This window comes from Corvus cornix, chromosome 12 (genome assembly GCF_000738735.6).
Source record: "Corvus cornix cornix isolate S_Up_H32 chromosome 12, ASM73873v5, whole genome shotgun sequence".
In the NCBI taxonomy this organism is placed as follows: Eukaryota; Metazoa; Chordata; class Aves; order Passeriformes; family Corvidae; genus Corvus; species Corvus cornix.
The window spans coordinates 3368031-3392228 of record NC_046342.1 but is presented as its reverse complement, the minus strand read 5'-3'; the positions used below and the strand labels follow the sequence as shown (position 1 = coordinate 3392228).

Below are 24198 nucleotides of genomic sequence, written 5' to 3'. Positions count from 1 at the left end.
GCCTCCTTTTCTCCAGGCCGAACAAATCAAGTGCTCTCAGCTGCTCCTCATAAGGCTTCCCCTCCGATCTTTCTCCATCCTTATGGCCTCCTTTAGATCATCTCTAACAGCTTAATCCCTTTTTAATAGTCTGGTGCCCAAAACCACACACAGGACTCAAGGTGAGACCACTGCAGAGCAGAGCGGGACCATCGCCTTCCCTGACCGGCGGTTCCCGGCGGCAGCAGATGCTGTTCGGCCGCCGGCTCTGCCCGGGCGGCGCCTCAGGGCTCCCTGTCCCCCGCTGCCCGCCTCCAAGATGGCGCCCGCGGCGGGCGGGACTTCCCTCGGCGGAGGGCGGGCGGCGCAGCCGCGATGGTGGCGGCGTGAGGCGGCGGGGCCGGCGGCTGCTCCTGCCCTCCGCGCGGCCCGGGCCGGGCATGGAAGTGGAGAAGATGGATGAGAATGAATGGAAGTACCACGGGGAAGGCAACCAGAGCCTCGTCGTCTCACACTGCCAGGTACGGGGGAGCCCCAACCCGGGCCCGCGTGAGAGGGGCGGCCCGGCGGGAGCGGCCGCTCGGCCCCGCCGCTCGCCCTCGCTGCTTTCTTTCCCGGAGGAGTTTTCTATCCCGGGGAGATCGGGCCTGTCCCGTGGGGAAGATGAGCGGGCGTTTCCCCGGGTCCTCCGTCACGGCCAGTAAGGAGCGGAGGGAAAGCAGCCGATGGCCGGGCAGCTGCCGCCTGGAGATGGGAGCTGTGAGGAAAAGTGCTAAAAATTCACCTTTTCCATCATCATTCCCGGGTGTGGGTGATGTGACAGGAGAAAGCGAGCTGGAGAAGGCGTGTTTTTCCCTTTGTCACCGACTCTGGCTCTGTGAGGAGTTTGAGCACTCGCTGCAGTGCTGGGCCGGGCTCCCGACTCTAATTTCGGTTTTTGGCTGTGCCACAGAGCTGGTGTGATGTGACCCCGGTGGTCACTTCATCCCCATCCTTCCATCTACCTGTTGGTTTTTTGTTTTCTTGTTTGTTGGTTTTTTTTTTTTTTTGTTTGTCTGGGTTTTTTTTGTTTGTTTGCTTGTTGGTTTTTTTTTTTTTGAGGGGAGGGGGAATACGGGGGGATGGAGGAATTTAAAAATTCCAGTAAAATAGATTCAGCACTTACAGCAGCAATGGTCAAATGAAGCTGAATCCAATCAAGCAGACTCTGTGTCAATTTATGCTGACAGTGTATTCGTGCCCCCCTTGCATGTACATTATTTACTTAATATATTGGGATATGTGCCCCTCGAAGGAGTTTATTCCTTTTCTAAAAAGTGCCTGTGGCTGTTTTGTGCTTTAAAAATGTATTTGGATTTCAGTTTAAAAGCTGGTATGGATTTGCCACAGAACGTTCTTGATGATTCATAGATCAAAACTCAGTAAAGCCAGAATGATGAAATGTAGGCTTTTTGTAGAAAAAGATCTATAATAAGAATTGAATCTTAAGAACTATTTTTTAAAATTATGTCTAAATGAATGACTGAAAATACTGGATTCTTTTAATGTCTGTTTTCTGCATTAAAAGTATGAATTAGATGTAAAATATTAACAAATACTATGTCTGAGAAAATGCTAGAAATCTTATGGTGCTCTCCAAACTTTAGGAGGGGCACTTCTGTGGTTCTAGATTTTTTTCCTCTTTTTCTTTATATTAAATACTATTTAAAAGCTATTTTTGGTACAAGAAGAACGTGTATGATTTTGTTTCCTGTCATATTTTAGCTTTGAAAAAGGCAGTGTAGAAACTACTCAGTCACTGGATGATGGGAATCAAGATAAATAATGGATTATTAGTGACGTAATTGTGATTATCTTTAAAGATGTGGAAAGTGAGGAAGTCAGCCAGTGATTCAGAATAGCTGCTGAGTGTGCCAGTTCTCTTTTTAACAAGATGCTAAAACTTTTAAGATAGAGTGAAAGTGAAATAGATACAATTTTTCCTTTATAGACAACTTTGAAACAGTGAAGTTTACACTTTGGATCTTTGTGTCTACTGATGACAAAGTCTGGTAAACTCGAAGCCTATAAAATACTATATAGATGCTAATTGTAACTTTGTGCCTCTTACAAGCAGGACATACTTGCACAATTAATCATCGTTCTTGTGATCTGGTGTTAAGTTATTCTCAGGTTTGTGTGAATGGATCAGCAGCACAGCTAAGACATTTTGACTGTCCTTGCATCATTCTGTAGCTTTCCAGTTCATGTTTTTTGTGTATCAATGCCAGAGGAGGGGGATAGGGATTTGGTGGCGGTGGGAGAGACATGAATGGATGCTCAGATACAAGTGAGAGGCCAGATTGAAACACTGTATGTGCTTGTTGTTTCCATGTTCTCATGCATAGTGGTATTTGGGAATGTGGAGAGGAAGCTGGTCCCTACCTCTCTAAGTCTAAGCCACTCTTCCTTGCTTTGGGAAACTTTGAGAAGTTTAAAAAACAAAACTGCAACAACAACAAAAAAGTGAATCCCTGTACTGGAGAAGAGGGCATGAGCTGCTTTGCCTTTCATGAAGTGAGGTCCAAGGTGTTGTGTTTGAACTCCTGCTCTCCTTGGAGCACTCATAACAGCCCTGTGCAAGGTCATGTCTCCAGCACACTGGATCTGCAGGCTGGGGTGGGCAAGCAGCCTGGATGGACACCCCTGTTCCTGGCTGTGAGGGCTGTGGCTGGGTTAGGGATGGACAGTAAGGGCAATAAGGTCCATGTCATCACAGGGTGCTCTCCTGTGTTTAAGGCTCTGCTTATTTCCTGGGGTTGCTCCATTCCCTGTAGGTTGCCCTTTAAGACGTGAATGTAATGCATTGTTAATCCAGTACAGGACCAAAGTAAAAAGTTGGTCATGGAAAAGTCACATGCCCAGCAAACAGTTCTGCTGGCAGTGTGCTGATAAGCCCTGGACGCAGGCGACACGCAGCCGCTTTTCCAGTGTGTCCAGACAAAGGTTTGTTTGGCAGGGGGATGCTGGCATCCTATGGAATGAGCTCTGTTGTTTCCATGAAAGTGCTGTCAGTGCTCGCTGTGCTCTTTCCTCTTGCTGGTTATTAATCCTGCAGGGCGTAATAGTGACGGGAGTCTCCCTGTGTGCTGAAATCACTGCAAGCGCATCTCTGTCCCTTATCCCTCCGGTGAAGGATAAGGAGTCTGAGGCACGGCATGGGCTACTCAACGCGTCTCTTACAGTGGTAGTTTTACAGAGTCACTTTAATTAGTTTGGCAGCATTTAGACAGTGATCTGGTGAATAAAGATGGAATACCTGCCAAGCATTTCCAGTTCCCATTGTTACCACTGGAGCTCTATGTTTGCTTGCTTGATGAACACTCAAGCTTCTGCTTTCATGGATTTTTAAAGTTTCAGTTCTGGTGAATCTAAAGTTCCAGAAGATGTACAGAACTATGGTACAAGTTTCTCTGGTGATCAAGCTTTTCCTTTTGGTTTTTATTGCAGCTGTGAATGCATTAATCCAAATTGAAACTGAATTGTGGTCAAAAGGCCTTTGTGTAGTCTTGCAGTCTGCTGAAGTGCTAGAATGAAGAGACAGCTTTCCTACCTCATGATTCTAGTGTGAAATACAACTGGTAGCTCTAAGAGGTGTTGATGAGACATTTGTGCTGCAACCCCCAACCAAGCACCATCAGCCAGCCAGGTGGTTTAGAAAGGAGGTTTCTTTTTCCTGGAGTTTTTAGCGGAAAGTCGCTCCTTCTACTTCAAATTTGGCTTCAGATTTAAAAAGAGAGCTAAGCAGGGCTTTCCCTCCTCTTCCCTACTCATAAGCAGCAGAGAGGGTTCAGAGAAACTGCTGCAGAACAGTTATCTCCTGGTAAGATGTGTCTTTCTGCAGTGCAGGTACTTAGTTTTTCAGAAGTGAGCTGGAAATCCTCCTTTGGAGTTCTGCACTTTAATCAGTTGTTTGCTCTTACGGGATACTTAACACTTCATTTCAAAAGGCTTCAGTAGATATTTGTACAAAGTAGTGTAAGCAACTCTAGGAATAATAACTTGGATTTCCTTTGGCTGTTGAAACATGTGCTTGCAGTCTACAGTAGTTGCTTTATGAGATGAAGTATGTACATTCCTCCTGGTCTCTGTTTTACTTCTTGCATGTTGGGATATTGTGGTAACCAAAAGCCTACTTTTGAAATACATTTGAACATCAAATCTGTGTTTCAGGGTGACTGTCTGAGGTGGAAAATAGGAGTTTTTTTTTCCCCAGCTTGTTTTTTATTAAGTGAGATGGTCTAGAACAACCTTGGCATGTGCTTGCAAAAGGTTGTGGTTTATGGCTTCAGATGCCTGGATTGTTAGTGATCATCTACTTCATGTCTTGGAATGTTTGCAGCTCCAGCAGATAACCTTGGGTTTTGGTACAGGACTTAATTAGGAAATGTATAAACCATCTCCAGAGCATCTGTGAGCTTATGAATAGGGGAGATGGAGAAGGTAAGTGAAGTGTAGCTAAGGAGTCTGGATGAGGGAGTCAAGTCAGGTAATCAAGCTTGCAGAAGATTCTCAAAGTTGGTGCCTGTAATAAACGAATAATATCTGTCTCTTCTCTGTGATACTTGTTTTCCCTTCAAGACCTGTGGTAAAGATGGAGAAAGTCCCAGTGTTGCTTTAGCAGGCATCCTTCCCAGTCCTTGTGCTGACTGCACAGGGGACTATAGCGAGCAGAGGTGCTGGGAGAGAGGTGTATCTCATGTTTTAGCAGCAGTCTCTGATTTCACTGCGTCTGTAGCTGCTTCTGCTGGTACCTGCATTATGATGGCTGCAAAGTGTGTGCAGGAAGCCACTTTCTGCATAGAGGGGAGAGGGATTTGGTTTGGGATTTTAAAGTAAAATAACTATGAGAAGGGTAAACGTGTGCCAATCAGGGTAGATAATTTTTCCTCATAGTGCCTTTGCATTATGAAATAGTTTTCCTTTGGCTGGTTGGTTGTTTTGTTTATAAGAATAATGACAAATTCAGTTTTGTTGCAATAAACTTACTTGAAGAGAAGACAGGATTGTATGTTTAGACAGAAGGATGTTGCTGAAAGAGTAGAAAGCTTGTGGTTGGAATGGCTTAGCTGCAGCTTTCCTCTGGCCTTGTTTGGCAGAAAAGAGATGATGCTGATCGTTAATTGCTGTCTTGTTGAGAGAATCTTCTTAAGGTGCTTTTTCTGATTATGCCATTTTGTACAAGTCCAAAAATTTGTGTGTCCTGTTTCTTCTGTTGTTTTTCTGTGTGGAGTTGCCCGAATCTGTTTTGTGCTATTGATATTTGTGCAAGTACTGATTCCCCCAAACTTCCAAGTTGTTCCTGAGAAATTCCAGATCCCCGACTATAAAGCAAAATTTTTTCAGTTGTGTTCTGTTTTCTGTTCAGTTGTGTTCTGATTGGTTTTTTTCTCCATTAATATCCATGAATGTCTTGATTTCATGGAAATATAGAACAGACTGCTGATTCCTGTATTAAAGAATCTTCAGTTAGGGAAATTTTGCTGTTCTTGTGGTTATAAATACAATAGTTTATTAATAATGGCCTTTTCTAAATACTGCTCTGATTTAAAATATGGCCACATTCTGGTCTCTTGGTTCTTTTACAGAAAGACGCTACCAGAAAAGGTAAAATGCAACTTGTATTTGTTGAATTTCATTTTGACTAATGGGAAAGGCATAGTTTTTGTAAGACTTGAGCTTAAACATTTTTGTCTCCTTGATGAGATTCTACTATTTGTGTTTCAAACCTGTGCTAATTCTTCCTTCTGATGGATTTGGGAATTGTGGAATGTAGGGAGGAGTTTTGCATCTGGTTCTGTAGAATTTTCTACTTCTTCTATTTGATTTTTTTTTTGTGTGTGTGGTGTTTTCTTTTAAATTTCATAGGGCATTTCTTTGACCTGGCTTCTCCAGCATTGTTTTTTTGGGTGTGTGCGTATCTCAACAGTGTCTGACTCTAAACATTGTTTAGCAAAACCCCCACACCTGCACACCTTTTGCCTACTTAGACAAAAGGACAGGAAGACAGCTTGATGACTAAAGATAATACTCCTTCTTTCTTAGTTGTCATTGCTTTTGATTTTTAATTTTATTTACTTACTGTAAACAAGTAGAGGAGCTTCTGCCCAAATTGACTGAAGCAGCTATTAAAACCAGTTGAAAAAGCCAAGTATGTGATCAGGGTGTGTCATCAGTGAAAAAGAAAGGAAGAGATGCCTGACTTGCTGTGAACAACAATGAAGTTTTTAGGAAGAGAGGGCAGTCACCAGTTTGAGTTGGAATTTGGGAACCTTTGTGACACCTGTATTAAAACTGTATGATTCCTTGCATTGACCTTGGCTAATTGACACTTAGATACACATCTATGGTTAGTGGGTGAAAAAAAAAGACAGTTTTGTATTTGTTTGTATTTAGTTCTTTGGCTAAACAGGTACAGCTGTGACTGTCGATGCCATAACTAATTGGATTAACTCTACTTGAGTACCATCTACAAAGCTTTTACTATAAACAAAGAATTAAAAGTTGTAAGTACTTTCAGTTCTGTGAATTAGCTGTGAAGCTTTTTATTGACACACACTTCCCCCAAGTTATTAGGTTAAGTCAACATCAAGGAATTTTAATTCTGTATTGAGATTTCAATTCCATATTGTGCCAGTAGTTAAATTTAAAATTTTCTTGTATTTACCAGGTTTCTGCACTGAAAGGATGCTCTGAATGCAGAGCAGTTTAGTTTCTTCCATGAAGTAAAAGGGAAAGGTGATGCTGGGTTCAGCAGGGCTGAATGTAGAGAGGAGAGAGAGCAGAAAGGCAGCAATTAAAACTTTTCTTATGAGTGCCTTAAGTTTTGTAGATGCAGATGGGAAGACACAGGATGTGTGTGGATGGAGATGGGAGACAGAAGCTCTGTGGTCTAACACTAATGCCATATGACAGTGATCATTTAACTGCAGCAGCAGCTCTCTCCTTCCTGCAGAATACTTGTTCCAGAGATGCTGTCTTTTGCTAATAATGAGTGTTGGAGCAGACTTGTCTTCTGGTGACCTTCTTTGGAAATTCAAACTCCACTTTGGGGCTATTTTTTTCTTTTTTGAGTGACTTTTGAGAATGCTGAAGGCCACATCCAGTGAAAATGTAAAATCTCAGTTTTGCAGTCAAGCTCAGGAGGTCATCAGCCTTGATTAAAAATGATCCTGTTTGGGTTTTTTTTGGTTTGGGTTCAGTGCTAACTCAAACTTGACTGAGTTCCTTTTGCAGTTGAGATCAAGTTGTTATCTTAAAAAGATTTCTTTTGTGTCTGCTACAAGTGCTTGTAATGCAGTGATGGAGTTTCTGTGACTTTTCTGTGCTGTTCCTGTATCTGCCCTCAGCTGACAGTGGCCGTGGGTTGGTTGCTTTGGATAAAGCAGCCTGGCTGACCCAAAGCTGTGTAGGAGTGCTCAGTCTAACAGCCTGTTTTATTCACTCTTTTGGTTCTTCCTCCCTCCCAGCTTTTCAGTAGCTGTTCCTTTTGCCTCAGTGTATTTGTCTGTGGCATGGAATAAAGTGTCAAGGAGGTGTCCTGACCTCTTTGAACTGTTCTCCCTGCCCTGCTCTTACTCGGGAAGGAACAGAGTCACTGGATTCTACGTGAGCATGAGGCTTGCTTAAGTGCCTTCTAGCTGAGTTGTTCTGGATGCTGAGAATTACTCACTTGTTTTAACTGTCCATTTCATTATTCAGCTTCATTCTAATCCCTCTTACTGTTTTGACTTTTTATTTCCTCCCCCCCATTAATAATTTCCTGGAACGCCTGGTTTCCCCAACATAACATCAGATGACTTGGCAGCTTAATGCTGGGAAGTGTGCGTTGCTGATCAGAGGGGGCTTTAGGGCAGCTTAAAGGAAGGAAGCTTAGGACGTGGTTTTATGTTCTGATTGCTACACCTCACCTGTTTGACAGATGGGCCAGGTATTTGATATGCTTTTAAATGTTAAGGACCATTTTTGACTTGTGTTTCACAGCGAGGACATCAGGGCTGTGTGCTGTGCTACCCAGACAGTGCTAATGCACACTGAGGGACAGGCATCAATGGGTTTATTCATCCTGTTCTCTCTCTGGTGTGTGTTTCCACCTCGTACCAGTGGGTGTATCACTTGATATCATTTCAGGTACTCCGATTAGCTGGTTTGGCTGAAGGGCAGACATTTCCTTCTCACTCTTGCAGAGTGCAATCATTAAATTCTCTCAGAATTGGTACCATCTGTGTATTGCGAGGTTATAGAAGCTTAGCTATAAAGTGAAACCTGAGGTAGTGCTTAACTCCCATGGGAATCAAGATCATAACCAAGTAGAAAAAAAAAAAATGGAATGAGCACCTGAAGTCTGATGCAAGCTGTGAGCTCTGTGCTAAAGAAATCATGGGGGGTTTGTTTTAAAATAATGGTTTGCCGTATTGAATGGTGTCAAGCCAGATACCATGCCAGAAATCCTTTATTCATGTTAAGAAATAAAACCATTGTTCTTCAAGGACTTCTATGCTAAATAAAAGAGTATTGTTCCAATTTCTGAATGCTTCTTTGCACTTTGTGTGAGCAATTGCTAAACTTCCTCCATACTGGCAGGAAATGTAGCTTTCCTCACTTTGTTTTGTGTGATCTCATCCACCTTATGCAGAACAAAACTGGGTTGGAAAACAATTATGTATGATATTACCAGGTGTATTTCATTCAAAAGCTGCAAAATTTTCTAGCACTTAGTTTGTTTCCATCTCTCACATCCCTCCACATTACATGGCACACTGACCCTGCATGAGGAGACCTTTAAAAATGTCTTGTGTTGAGTATCATGAAGGTAAGCTTTGGCTGAAGTGCCTGGGCAGTGTGATGGGCATGTTTTCACTGAATTCTATCAGTTGTCAGAAGGAGGAACTCTCTCTTTTACTGTCTTTTCTGAGATGTGAAGATAACACTTTTGTCCATTTTTCTCCTTCCTAGAAATTGCATTTTCTGAATAGAGAACCATTGTTTTCTGTTCAAATCCCTCAAACTAGAATTGGAATTGAAGGGGTTGTGGGATGTAGATGTGGAATAAAAAAAGTCAGAATAATTTTTTTAGTTGACATATACTGCATGCAGCTGCAGTGTGCTACTGCAGGAGTAGCTTAATATCAGCTAAACAATTCCATAGTTCATGTTGAGTACCCTTGGAACTGTCATTAATCAGTACTTGCATATTGCTGTGTTCAGTTTGTCTCCCTCTCCCTCCCTTGGACTGAAAATGAGATAGAATGGACTTTCTGTAGGCATCATTGCTGTACTTTGCTGTAAATCCACAGTGATTAGGTAGCACTGAATAAACACAGTGGTAGGTCTGGCATTCTCAGAGCTGTGTTTGATAAGTTCTTGGTAGCTCTTCAGGTCAGCAAAACACGGTGAACTAAATAACCAATTCTTACGGTATAAAGACATCCAGAGCCTTTACAGACACTATTTTCTCTAAAAGTATTTACTTTGTATCTTCATCTCCTTTGGCAGGGGTTGGTGGTGGTGTGTGAAATTAGTTGCAAAAAATAGTGGAGTTAGAATTGTAGAGAAAGATTTGTTACCAGTCTTTGAGAGTGTTTCCCCCCATGTTTATGATTGGAAACTTGTAACTTTTATATGGGCAACTTTAAAAGAAAGATGAGTTTTCTTACTCTGTTTCTGTATTGTATGCCTTTTTAAGCAACAGGTAGGTAACTTTGTGATGTAAAATTGCAGATACTGCTTGCAAAAATACTGGTGAGTTTTGAGATGCCAGAATTTATGAGATTGTGTGGAGTGAGGGAGATGATGGGTATGGGAAGAGGGGTGGAGTTCCTTTTGGGACTTAAAAAGTTGCTTCTCAGTGTCTTTTTTTCTACCAGTAGGTCTTGCATGTGCGAACACTAGTTGGGAATCAGTGAGATGAGAATCTTTTCCAGCTGCAGAAGGAGATGTCAGAGTAATGCTTTGCCTCCAGACAAAAGCAGTTAATGTGTGCTGCTTAGAATAATAATAGTGTAATAACAAATGACGTGAACCTGCTTATTTGGAAAAGGAGAAGCTGGTGTTTCCCAGGCTTTGTGTTTGGACAGGCTAATTCTTTGTATTTTTGTACAGAAACTTATTTTAAACCCATGTGAGCAGAGGTGGTAAGAGCAGAGGGAAAATACATATCTTTCTGTACATCTAAGCAATTTTAACAGCGGTTGAGCTAATTTTAATATAAGTTTTCCTATTTCTTTCACTGCAAACAACTGTTATATAGATTTTTGTTACTAACGTAGCAAAAGACCTGAAAAAAATCTCAGTGATACAAACGAGGTTGTTCCCTGAAGGGGAATATCAAGATTACATATTTGCCCCAGTTGTGTTTAACTTCTAAAAACTCTCCAGTTCAGGAGGCCTGCATTTTATGACAATGAGGTCATAGAATAAGGTCAATATCAAACACCAAGCTGTTAAGAAACAAATGTAAGCTTTTATCCTGGTTTCATAATGCTACTGCCTAATCCAAAGTACCTGGATTGATGCCAGTCATATTTTGGCCAAGCTACTAAGGATTACTTTGTTTTTTGGATTTTATTGAGTAAGATTAACATAATAGCTGTAGTAACTGCTCCGGAGAATAAAAATTCTTACAGGTAAACTTTTGTGGACTAAGCCCAGGACCCTTTTTTCCCAGGACACACGAGGACAAGAGCTGTGTGTGTACACACCCCGCTGGTTCTGTCATGCCACCGACTTTGAGTATTGTGACAGCTCCTCCCACAGCTCCTTCTCTCCTTTTTGGCAATCCTTAACTTTGTTCTGCTCTAACCCAAACAATTGTTTGGTGATGGGGTGCTAAAGAAGTGTTTGCCGTTCTTGGTGGGGCTGTAAACTTTAGGCTGCAGGCTCCAAGTGCTGTGGCTTGGGATCGAGCTCCTCCGGAACACTTCTGGTTACATCATCTCCGGCCCAGCGCTTGTGGATGTGTTTTCAGAGACCCAGGTTTTGGTATCCTTGTTGCTAGTGTTTGTTTTCAGTTTTCCATAACAATTGGAAATGGTTGTTGTTGTAGCCCTAGTATGGCCCTGGAGCTACTAAGAACATTGTTTTGTTATCTGCTTTCAAGCTGCTCTGCTCTCATATGAGAGTTGTCCTTAAATTCCTTATTTGAGAGTAAGAGCAGTCGTGTTTGATGTTCTGATGTGTTGGTTATTTTTAGTCTTTTGTCACTAAATGGAGACTGAACATACGCAGGGATTAAAAACCATTTGTATAGAATTCTTCCTTTGAATTCATTATTTTTCTAACTTATCTTACTTCAAAAGATACGAAGCCTTTTAATGTTTTATGTTGTACGTTTGCCTACATCCATGCGTTGTTTCTTTTTTCCCCCCTTTCTTCTTGCAGCATGCTTTTCTCATCTTTTTATCTCTCTGGGACTGTTACCTAATGAAATACTCTGATGGCGATAGTGCCTTGATGGGAGTGGTGTTAGGCACCTCTGTAAGCCCTTCCACTGGTTGTGGAGAAGGAAATTTAGGGAGCATTAGGATCTAGTTGATCTGATTCTCAGAGTGCTGAGGAGTAGTGACAATCTCTTCAGAGATCTGTTCTCTTTGGGATTTGGGCCATTCCCGTGCATGCAGATAAGTATGGTACATCCTTGGTGCTCATCCTGTAAATATAAAAAAATTGAAGGCATTTTAAGATAACTGGCAAAAAACCTCATGGCAACAACCACCCACAACATTTCCAAGTAAAGAATCAGCCAAGTGAATCAGAAATGCAATAGCATGAAAAATGTGGGCCAATATTTTTGGTGGTGATACTTCTGAAGCAGTTGGCACCTGTGACATCTGATGGATTAACCTTGGTGCTGTGGAAGTGATATTGAAATGCACAAAGGGAGGGATCTACCTGAAAACTTGCCCTAAAATAGGAAAGAAGTGTTTTGAGGGGTTTTTTTGAGGTTTGGTTTTGGGCTGGAGTTTTGTCTGTTTGCTGGTGTTTTTGTTTTTATTTCCTCTAATCATCTAATAGTCTTACTAAAGTGTAGTGTGGGCTGGCTGGTTTAAGTGCATCTGTGAAGTTTTGTTTGAACAGTGCTGTTTCCTTTTGACATCTTTAGACCAGCAACATGTTCTTATTTTGCCATGTATAATTTTGGTCATTTTGCCAAATCAGAAATTATTTGGCGATGAACAAATACTGTCCTGAGTCCTGTGAGAGCAGATCAGGTTTTCCAGAGCACTGGTTGGAATCTTGGCTGAGAACTGATTAAAAGATATCTACACCAGCCTTGAAAGATTACAGAATCATATTTCTGAAGGGATTAGAAGTGATAATCAGATCACTCCATCACTGATCCACTTGCTTATGAATAATTAAAGCGGGAGATCCAAATGGTTGAAACACTAAGAATAACACACTGCCCACACAGCTACAGGCTCATCAGGCCTGGGCTCTGTTACCCATATGTAGGGCATAATGAGAGAAAGAGAGAGGAACTGTCATCAGGAATCTTGTCAAATCCAGGTGACTCTAATTACCACTCTGGTGGTATCTCGTTTGCTGTTGGGACACTCATCTTGCAGGATGAGTCAAATCACTTTTATGTGAGTGTTTTCCAGATGTGGGTGAACCATGAGAGATTTATGGTGGCGTGAGACTTTTTAGATCTGGAAGGGGCTGTGTCTGGGTTTCAGTGGCAATGTCTGAACCTGGACCTAGTTTTGTTAGTGTTTTGGATGGCACACTGTCATCAGTTTTGCTTGTTTCCTCTTTCTCTCCATGTTAGTAATTAAAGATATCTGCAGCTCTCTCCCTCAGCCTGTGCAGAGACAGTTTCCAGCTCTGAAATATGGAATAGATTTGATGCTGTCATGCTATGGGAGGTTTTTTAATGGGAAGTAATTTGGTAGGGAAAAAGCTTGGATTCTATAAACCTGAAGTGCAGCTGGGACATTTTGTCTGCACTGTTTTTGTGAGACTGTGGTAGTGCTTTAAATGGAATGTAATCCTTTTTGGTGTGTCTTGGAAAGGCCCAAATGGAGACAGACTGGCTAAGAGAAGATGAAGCTGTTTGTGTCTACCTTCTGGGGTGCCCAGTTGTTTGTATCCCCATTGTGCCCAAATGGGCTGACCTACATCACTGGGAATGAATATCTTGAGGATCAGATATTAAGGCAGACCAGAGGCAGGACTGGGTGTTGCCTTGTAAAGCTGCAGGTTCCTTAACACCGTGTCAGACTTTGATTTTAACGTGTAAAGTCTCAAGGTTTTTGAATTGTTACAAAACTGACAAAAAATTGTAAAAATCACAAAAATTAGTGAGTTTTTCTATGGTTTTAATGTAAAATATTTGGAAACCTGCTATATTTGTTCCTGTGTGTTTACTCTGCAGAAGTTTATAAGTAGCAGGGTTTAGTTTAGTGTTAAGTACAGCTGTAGCTGCTGCAGGTAATTGGTAAGAGTCTCCTTAATAATTTGTAATGCTGTGCTGATACTGTAAGTGGAGTGGGCCTTGTTTCTCTTTTTCCTTTTGGGGACCTTTGGTGCACAAATGCCAGGGTGGTGGTGTTTTTGGTTCTGTATGTGCCTTCTGAGGTTTCAGAGCAGTGCTGTAAGCTAAGGGAGCATTTCCCTGGTGCACTTGGTGACTGCAAATGCAGAGTGGCCGCCTCACTAAACTGATGGCAGAGCTGGCAGCAGACATTGCTGTGTTTGATTTCAGCTGGCATATTTGATTTCAAGTTGAGTGAAATAACCATCTCAAATGTGCTTTTCGTTTTTTTTTTTTTTTTTCCTTAATTTCTCAGAGAGGTAGATTGGGGATTCAGACAATTGTGCTGTTCATAAATGCTAATGAAACCCTATTCTTTCATATTTTTCTCCAGCGCTGTGTGGTGCTGCGGTTTCTGAAGTCCCCCCCCAACCAGAATAAGGTAAGTTTAAACACGTCCTGTTGCTGAAAGCACTTGGGTAAACTAATAGCCAGTGTGAGGAGAAACAAGAAACCTGTGAAAGAGCTGTGACTGGCAAGTGTAAGAATAAGGGGATGTTTTGAAATGTGCCTGTGTCTCAGGGGGTTTGGCAACAGGAGGAAATTTGAGTTTGTCTTATGTAACTGGGATGATGAGAGCTGATACCAAGAGCTCTGTGTGGGGTGGGGTGTGAGACTGCTATGTGTTAGAGGGTAGAGCTTCCTGTAAGGGCAGCTGTGGCACAGTGTTAATGTGCCATATCCATGTATGGAAGCACAGGGATGCCGAGGAAGAAAGGAGTTTTATAGGCTGTAGCCAGGTGGGACAGAACAGGAGCAGCACAAGACTGGTGGTCATGGTCAAGGTCTGCTGTTGGCCACCTGTTCAGTAGCTAAAAAACCATGGAATCTGAACAAACACATGAAATGTTCACAGAATATCCTTTGTCAGTGAGTGATTTTAGTGTCCTGTCTGTTACAAAAACAACATGGCAGGACACAATCTCCCAGTTTCTTCAATGGTACAATAAAGTTTTTCTGCTGGAGAAGGAGCTGAAGTGAGTTACTTTAGATTTCTTTTAACAAGGATAAAAAATGATCAAAAACCAAAGGTGGAGCATAAACACAGTGTTCCAAGGAAAAAAAAAAAAAAAAAGAGAGCACAAGGTTCAAATTCTTTTGTTTCCTCAACCTTGAGAGGAGTCTTTACAGTGTGTTACCTGAGAGATACAGGGAATGGCTTGAGTTACAGCAGCTCCTGAACCACGGCTTTGTGAGGCACAGTGGCAGGTTGTTCTGATGAGGGAAATACAAAAAGCATTGTGGCTCTATTGAGAACTAGTGTGTGTGCTTAATTTTAGGAAAAAAGAAACAAGGATGAATGTAAAGTAAACATCTAGAAAGGGCATTTTGTTGCTTTAAATCAGAAAGATGAATATGAGAAGCATTCAGTTTAACAAGGGACAAGGGAGAAGTTGCTAAAGTAGAGGAAGGCAAAACTAGTGAACACAGCGTATGTATGAGTTATTTCATGGTCTTTCTGCTGCTATTTAACTTGAAAAAAGGTCTGGTAAAACTAAAGTATGATTCAAGTTGATTTTTCAGCTGCTTATATTGGCAGGATTTCAAAAATGTATCTTATGCTTCTGTAGTGTAGCCCAAGATAATAATGTTTAGTGCTAACAAGAACAGTGAAGAGTCCAGTGCATCACAAGAAAGGAAACAGTGCTTATCTCAATTTTTACTATAGCAGGAGAGGACTAGACCACAGCTTTAAGTAAAATGTCAGTCTGTTGCAGTTTATTTAAGAAAACAGAACACTAACTAACTGCCTGCCCTTTTTCCTTTTTTTAATTTTTGTTTTTATTTTAAGTTCAAAGAGATTGTTGCGTAGTAATTGTTTTTAAAGAATTGACAAAGTATGAGAAAGTCACAAAGGAAGCCAGGAAGTGACTTTTCACTTACCCACCACAGCATTGAGGCTGGTCATACAAGTTCCAGTGTTGCATTTTGAGGAGCACTTTCTGCATGTGCCTTGCATTGGGAGTGTGTGGACTTTGTGATACACTATTCCCTCTAAATAGAAGGTTTTGTAATTTGAATATATTTACTTATTCTGGTGATTGATTTTTTTTTTTTTTTAAAGGACCATTTCTTCTTGGAGCAGAACAGAAGACTTAAATATTTAATCATCAGATTAGTAAACAAATCCCAGAGAATCAGTTTTGGGATGAACTTGCACGTAGCAACAATGACAGGGAAAATGGTTGTTTTTAAGGGTAATCTGTATTCCTGACTTGAGTAAAATGAGTTAGGCTCTGAAGTGTTCTGTATCTGTGCATGACATCCCAGGTCATCCAAGGTAAACAATGCTGAAGGAAGCAGTTCAAGCAAAATATTTTCTAGTAATACACACACTGAAATTCAGATATTAACAAATAGGTCTCAGTCTCTTCTGCTTAACTCCTTTGGGAAAGGTAAAGAAGTCTGGATGCTGCTTTGTATTTTTAATTATCTGTTTAATTATGAATTTGGGATTAGATAATCCAGTAGTTAAAAATGTGGTGTTATTGTGAATTGTAACCTTATTGCTATGATTGAAAAATACTCGATTATGTGACTGCAGGGCTTGCATTACTTGAGTAGAAAGTCAAGTGTCAGCACTCATGGAGTGCTTTTAATTGCATATTGCTATTTTAGTATATTATCTTCTTCGTTAAAGAATTAAAAATAATTTTATTGTATAAAGCCTATTTGAGTTTTGGTGAATGAGCTGGCAGTAGTGATGGGTCCTTCAAAAGCTTTTCATCTTAGTAGTTTTTTTATGTTAAAAGGTGATGTTCAAGTCGCCTGTTAGTTGCTTTTTGTTTCATTTAGGTATATCAAATATACTTGCTCGTAAGAGATGTTTTAAACTTGATTTATAATTTTATGGTTGTATTGATCTTTTTAACTGGTGAGTCTTTCCATGTGGTAAAAGTGGCAGCAGTAGATTTTTATGAAATGCTTATTTCTCGATATGTGAGTATGTGTATATGTTAAAAAACCCCAACCAAACAAAACACAAACCTGTGTACATCAGCAAACCAGGTCAGAACCATCTGTAAATGGGAATTAGCTGAGATTTCTGTTACTGACGAGATTATGTAATGTTCCTTCTCACCATTCAGAATTTGTGTAAGTTAAAGAAGGGGTTGTGTTGTTATTTGTGATTTGTGTTGGATGTGGTCTTTCCTCCTTTCTCTAGGCTTTGGTGGTGTCTGAGTGTTGTCCTCTAGTATTTTATTTCCTCCTACTCTGCTCTGTTTATATTTTCTCCTGCTCTTGTTTTTCCCCTCTGATTTTCTAATGTGTACCCAAGTGTTGCACTTTCTTTTCCTCCACTTAATCTTATTGTGAGGTTTTAAGTGGGTTTTTTGTGTATGTGTTACATAAGGACAGAGTAGCTTTGAGGTTGTCTGTTCTTACAATAAAATACCTTGCAGAGAACCAGAGTGTGCTGGAGTGCAGGGAGTAGGATAATATTGCTGTAAAGCTCCTTTGCTCCCTCCTCAATGAGCAGGAATCTGTCCAAGTCTGGCTGTGCAGTTGTCCCTGTCCTGCTTCCAGTACTCAGGGAGCTTCCTTTCTAGCTTTTGGCATGTTTGTCTTGTAGAAGAACTTGGTGTTTCCTTACGAAATTACAGAATATCACATCAGAGTAAGATTTTTCACTGTCTGGGGCAGGATTTGGGACAGATGGCAAGTTCTGTACCTGTTCATGCCAAGGTTTTTAATATGGCTCAGTCTTTGCAGCCATTCTCTTCCCAAACTCCATGATGTATTTTGTAACACTCCAAGCCTTTTCTGCACTGCAGCTGTTGGCAGGGAGCCTTCTTGGGCACCTCTTTGGACTGCTGGACTTCCTTGAGCTGTTTTAAGAATAATGGTCAGAGTAGGTCTTAAGCAATCTCCCCCTCTTCCACCTTTGTCACTTTCTCTCTCCTTTTCCCCCTGAAATCTAAGAATCATCATCTTTTCTGACCATTTTTCTGTTTGTCCCAGTCCCTGAAGCAGCAGTAGGAAAACAAATTCAGCACGTTTGATGTGTCTGTTTGACTTCAGTGTGCACTCACCTGCCAAGCTCAACAATTAAGCTATTTGCTAAATCACTGACCAGGATGTGCGTGTGTATTCTGGAGTGTTGTTTATCATTATTTCAGAGATCAGTTCCTACATTTGTGTCTTCCAGACTCCAGAGGAAATACTACACCATTTGCAAAACATTGTAGACTTTGGAAAGCATGTGATGAAGCAGTTCTTTGGGGAGAACGACGTTCACCATGGGGTAAATGTTTTGTTTTTAAAATAAATGGCTTCTGCATTTTAAACACTGTTTGGAGGAACACTGACTACCAAGTAAAAGGAACTAACAGGGTTTGCAAGATACACACACACACAAGAAACATTTGGATGTGAACAAGGGATCCTGCTCTGTGCTGATGAGGTGATTGGATTGTACTCAGTGGTTTGGCTGTTTCAAGCTGCTGATGAAAAGTGGGGTCATTTTTTTGCCCTACATATAGGGCAAGAGGGAGGGTGTGTGAGAGATTTTTAGACTAACTGCAAAACAAGAAGAGAAACCTGGTTCATATAAATTGTTGAGGTTTCTGTGCAGTCAGAGGTCACCTTTTCCCTTGCTCTGTTCTTCAGGGCAGCCAGATCTTTTTCACTGAACAGATGATTGAAAAAGTTACAGCTTCACCTGGAACTTGAGTTACACAATTCTGCTTGGAAGGGTGGGATGTGAGACACGGGATTTTTTAATTTGTGGAAAGGACACAGTGACGCAGGTTCCTTCACACACATTAAACTTGCACTGAAAATGCTCTTTGTCATGCATTTATTTAAATGAGTCCTTGGATTTTATAGAGGAACAGGTGTTGCATGTGATCGGAGGTACAAGTGTTCACAGTCAATCAGAGGCAGAAGCTGCTGACTGCATAGTTCAGTGTATTTTGTGTAACCCACTGAACTTTGCTGTTCCATTTCCAGACTCCCAAACCTGGGTATTAATTAATTTTTTTTCCCCCCCAATAGGAAATTATTCAACTGCCTCTAGACTTTGTGAGACAGCTCTGTTTGAAAATCCAGCCAGAGAGGCCAGGTAAGTGCCAGGGATGGCATTAAAAAGGGGCTTCCTCAAGCTGTAAAGCATTTTCCTTTGTTCTAAAGTAAAAAAAAAGCTTCATGCTTCAGAATATAAGGAAACTTTTTTTAATATTTAGACAATGATAAGTTGAAAATTTGTTGTGGATAAAAAGGGTTGTGTTTTAGAATTAAAAGTAGTATGTGATAGCTCTAAAATGGGCAGACAGATGGGCCCTCATGGTTTGTCTTATGTTCCCAAATGTTCTTGAGAATGGCCAGAAACTCCTGCTTTAGCAAAACTCCTTGAAGATAAATGTGGTGCTGAATCAAAGTACTGTAGTGAAGTGCTTTGATGCTTTTGATCCAGGAAAAAAAAAGAATTAATTTACATATAGTGAGCACAGGACACTCCATTGTTGATTTCTCCTCACTTGTTTGAGAAGCAGTTCCACAGTGCCAGGACCCAGTGAGGAAAGTTCACAGTGTTTAATAGAAGTTAGAAATGAACAATACTCTGGTGGAAGTGAATGACAGAATTTAGTTTTATTTCTCAAAGTTAAACTTTGTGTGTCCACAGCTGCTGGGGATTGAAATGTGGTTGTGAGGAAGTGTCCAGGTGCTTCAGAACAGTGAATCTCACTGTCCATTTTTAACAGGAACTTTTTTTTAAACCTCAGGGAAAGAATTTCTTTCAATGTTGCCCTTCACATAAGCCTGTGTAACATGCAAGGGAGCTTCTCTAATACTTCAGATTTGTGTCTTTCTGATTTGGCAAGTGGCTTTCAGCTGTGAAGGTGTGAAGAATGTACTTTTGCTTAAATTTAGAAAAAGAAAACAAACCTCAACATTTTGTTGGAGACAGAAGGCTTCTTGCTCATCCTGGTGAAGCAGTATGGCATGGCAGGCTGGTGCCTGAGGCTTTGGTTTCTGAGATTTATTTCTTCTTTTCCAATATATTTTTCAGCGTGGGCATTTTTCTTAGCAGTGGAAACTGTAACTGAAACGTGTGTTCTGCGTGTCTGTTTAATAATGCAGGTACTTGAAAATCTGGGAGTGTGTGCTTTTGTTAACTTTGAACTACAATCTCACAGACCTTTCTGTGTCCCAAAGGATGCACATGGAGAGAAGTTATTCAAAGGATTTTATAATAATGCCTCTTAAGTTTATGATATTCCTGCCATTTTTCAGATCCACTTGACTCAGCTGAGGGATGGTAGGTCATGCAGGAGATCACATATTTGAATAAATACGTAATGAGTCACTTTACCTGTTGTTGGCCAATCCATTTTCTTGCTGTTGCAGGCCTCACCTTTCTTAGGATGAGCTGGGAGGTGGCCATTAACAGCAGCTCTTGGGACACTCCATGTCTCTGGGACAGTTCTGAGGAACCTGATAATGGGGAGGGCAAATTTGTGCAAGTGCATAATTGGCTAAAGCTGATAAACTGTGTGTCCTGTCCTTCCATGCTTGTTCCCACGCCCCACCTGGCGAACGAGATGGCTCCAGAGTGAACAAACATCCCCAGAGCTAATTTCCCTGTTCGTGTTGTTTCTCCCCTGCTGTCCAGAGTGTCGCTGTGACAAGGACATGGACACGCTGAGCGGTTACGCGATGTGCCTTCCCAACCTCACGCGGCTGCAGACCTTCCGCTTCGCCGAGCACCGGCCCATCCTCTGCATCGAGATCAAGGTGTGCAGGGGGACACAAGCCTCAGGGCTTGTTTGCATTTTTTACTATACACTGGCCCCAGCAGTTTTCAAGGAATGCAGCAGTGGGGGAAGGCAGAGCTCACTGCTTTCACTGTGATCCATAGCAGGAAACAGCTCCCTCCTTCTTCCAATTCCCGATCTTATGAAACTTGTGAAATTCCTAGGTGTTACTATGCTTTTCTGTAGGCCACATGTGTCTTTATCTTTTAAAATAATTGAGAGTAATACAGCTTTTAAGGGCTAGAATTTTTAAATTATTCTTAAAATTTTTCCTTTGACTGGAAGGATTTGCATATTGTGTACCTTTTTATTTCTATAGAGAGAGGCATTTATACTTACGATCTTCTTTTGTTTGTTTGTTTTAGCCAAAGTGTGGCTTCATTCCTTTTTCCAGCCATGTTTCACAGGAGATAAAGCACAAGGTGTGTCGTTACTGTATGCATCAGCATCTAAAGGTAATTATTAAGTCACCCTGCTTTCCTTTGGCTGTACTGTGCTTTATATGCTGTTTCAGGCTTGCTTTCCTGTTGAAACTTGCTCAAATCTCCAATATGACTAAAGCTGGTAGGAGGATACACAGCTGAGTCTCTGGGTGTGAATTTGTTTAGTGGGAGATGGAACAAGTTCTGTGGGAAGCTGAAAGCAAACAAATACAATATCAGCCTTTGGGGACTTGAACACTGTGATTGGGTAAACTCTGGTGTGGAACTTCCTTCCCAGATCAGCTCACCAAGTGCATTCTGTGACTTAAAACAAACAGCATGTAACAGGCACGGAGGTCATGGACTCGTGTCTGCTGTGACTCTGGAATGGTGTGACTGTGACTCCCTGGGATTTAATGTGATCTTTCTCCCTAGTGAATGCAGTTTGAGTGACTCAAGTTAAAAATGACCAAGAACACCCGTGGTGGCCATGAATTCTGTGACCAAAGGGGTTTAAATGTCCTGACCTTTGAAGGCAGGATGTCAGTGCCACACACCTGGCTGTTAAAATGAGAGAGCAGCTATTCCAGGTAGAGTGGGTAACAGCAGTGCTCTGGGTTTTCCACAGGTAGCCAACGGAAAATGGAAGCGACCAAGTAAATATTGCCCATTGGATCTCTTCTCAGGGTAAGGATTAAAAAAAAAAAATCTGTGTTATATTCTTGCTTGGATTGCTTTGCCTTTCACTGATCATTACGGATAATCAATGCTGGCTTGTCTGACCTTTACAGTGATTATATCTGGTGCCATCTCCCCCTTTACACCTATCTCAGCAATCAGAGCTGCCTTTTGCAGCATAACATTGCACCCAAGAGCTGTTTAGTTTACTCAGATCTGAAGTTCACTTTGCCTGTGCTGTGACCTCAGCGTGAGTGATGTGCTCCGTGCATGTGCTCACACCAGGTGTGAACATCCAAAGGCTGTCATAAAACATTCTTGGCTTTATTTTGTTTTCCCTAGAAACAAACAAAGAATGCACTTTGCTTTGAAGAGCTTATTACAGGAGGCACAGAACAACTTGAAAATATTTAAGGTAAACAGTTAAATCTCTGCTTGCTTTTTTTTTGCCTTGGCTTTTAAACAATTTGACTTCAGCATCTAAACAGTCAAGATCTTCCTTCAAACCTACCTAATCAGCACCATCACTGTTGGATTCCATCAAGAGAAGGAAATGGGCAAGCTTATAGTTATTATTTCTCTGTCCTAACCTGGAATTTAATTTCCCAGAATTCACAGACTCAAAATATCCTGAGTTAGTAGGGACCCATGGGGATCATCAAAGTCCAACTCCTGGCCCTGCACAGGACACCTCAACAATCCCATGCTGTGGCTGAGAGCATTTTCCAAATGCTCCTGAACCTCTGGCAGCCTTGGCGCTGTGACCATTCCCTGGGGAATGAATTAGTGGGAAAGAATTGCTGAGGAACAATTAATAGAAAAGGACTCTTAAGGTGACGAAAGTTTTAAAACTTTGTGCTGCTTCGGGAAGAAGAAAATGGAGAACTTGGCATGTTGCTGCAAATACTTTGTTTTAAATTCCTGTTAGAGCACTGACGCAGGCCCAAGGCACAGCAGGCCCCACCGAGGAAGGAGAAAGTGGCATTTCATGGCATTCACGTAGGAAAAGTATGAAGCAGTAACTGATGATTTGTGGAGATTTTCAAATTAATTCTAGGAAACAAGATTCTTTTAATTTCTTTCCAATATTTAATCAATTATTTGAATTACTTCTATGAACTGCCCTATTTTTGTACTAGTACAGGTAAGTATCACACCTTTTCTGTCCCCTTGCACAGCCTTCCCTTTGCCAGTCCGGGCTGGTAAAAGAAGGGTGTTTCATACAGTGCTTTTTTCACTGATAGGAAAATGTGCCAAGTGTCGCTCACACCTGTATTGTTCTGATTCCTTACAGTTCATTAAGTTGGGAAAGTAGCACTTGATTTAAATGGTGGATTTGGTTTTCATTCAGAGGTTGTTACTTGTAGGTTCTGATTAGACTTAGGAGGGCAAATCCATAAGAGACTGGAAATGCTGTGTGTCTGCATGCAGATTGTTAAGCTAATAACACTTTTCTGTGCTTAAAATATTAAACTTTGAGTAGCTCAGAATGAGTAACTTGACTTCCTGCCATGCCTAAAGACTTCTTTTTCTCCTTGTTGCAGAATGGGGAACTAATTTATGGCTGTAAGGATGACCAGGACTGTGTCTCTGACTGGAACGAACTTGCTCGTCACTTAAAACCTTTCTTTTTCCCTTCCAATGGGCTGGTCAGTGGCCCCCACTGCACAAGGACAATTGTTAAGGAATTAATCCATGTGATAACCATGGCGCTACTAAGTAGCACTGACACCTGCAGGGCAGGCGACATGAAGACAGTTCCCATTTCACAAGGGAGAAGCTACTGTGAAGCAAGTGCTTTTAATAAGGAGCTAGTAAGAAATGGTAAGGGATAATTTTGTAAAAACTGTCCATAATTAAGTGTTCATGGAATTCCAGAATGGTGTGGGTTGGAAGGGACCTTCACAGGCCACCTCGTCCAGCCCCCTGCCATAGGCAGGGATGCTTTCCACCAGACCAGGTTTCTCAGAGCCTTGTCTGATGTAACAATTCAACTCTGTCTCTAGTTTATTAATATGAGAATGGAAACAGGGGAATTCTAATGGCATTTAAAAAACGAGTTCTGAGCTGCGTAGCTGCCGGGGAATTGTTCTTAATAGAATGTGATGTTGTAGTAAGCACTTAGAGCACTGTTTCTGATGACAGGGGTAAAAATAAATTCAGGAGGTGGTAGAGGAAGAATGGAAGAAAATGCCAGTTTGAGCTGGTAACTGGCTGATAGGTATTCCAAATGAGTGGGGAATCTTTATGTTGTATGTGATGAAGTTGGGCTGCTTTGGTTGGTTTGTTACAACTCCTGTACTTTGTCTTTCCCTGCTCCTCCTGTCAGCCCTCACCAGGGCACAGCTCTTGTTCTTTTCTTCAGCTGCTCTTCTCCTGGTAAAGAGAGGTCTGAGGGAAAAGGAATGGGAAGTGAGAGCTGGAAAACTGTAAATGATGCTAATGCCTCAGTGCATAAGTTCTGTAAAGCTCTAGTTCTTCAAGATGCTGCCAGTTATCCTGATTACACAAAGAGCCCATTTCTTACTCTGCTTTTGAGGAAGACCTTTTTCATTTGTCCACGGGTTGTTGAAGTGTTGGAGAAAGTGCTATCTTAGAGAAATTACAGCAAATACGACCTCTTGATATTGTATAAAAAAGAGCTGAAATGCTAAATCACTTTCTGTCAGCAGTTGATACTGTTCAAAGTGAATTTGTGGTGGCTTCAAACTCAGCTGAGAAATTTCTCTTGTGGACTCAAAATGAGTAGATTACAGTGGATGTGGGTGTGTTTTGGTGTTTGTTTTTA

The 24198-nt window shown here is 41.3% G+C and overlaps 1 protein-coding gene across 2 annotated transcripts in view; it reads left to right on the top strand.

Moving 5' to 3' along the window:
* Window positions 1-335: 335 nt before the first annotated feature.
* IPPK (inositol-pentakisphosphate 2-kinase) overlaps window positions 336-24198 on the top strand; it is a 30222-nt gene continuing 6359 nt past the window's right edge. For both annotated transcript variants that reach the window (XR_005602965.1, XM_039559013.1), the window contains exons 1-9: window positions 336-500; window positions 13887-13934; window positions 17703-17798; window positions 18551-18617; window positions 20169-20290; window positions 20676-20765; window positions 21361-21419; window positions 21753-21825; window positions 22955-23234. Coding sequence is in view for 1 of the 2 variants with exons in the window: in XM_039559013.1 (XP_039414947.1) it covers window positions 420-500; window positions 13887-13934; window positions 17703-17798; window positions 18551-18617; window positions 20169-20290; window positions 20676-20765; window positions 21361-21419; window positions 21753-21825; window positions 22955-23234 (916 nt within the window). In the remaining variant the exon portion in view is untranslated. The remainder of the gene's footprint in view (window positions 501-13886; window positions 13935-17702; window positions 17799-18550; window positions 18618-20168; window positions 20291-20675; window positions 20766-21360; window positions 21420-21752; window positions 21826-22954; window positions 23235-24198) is intronic.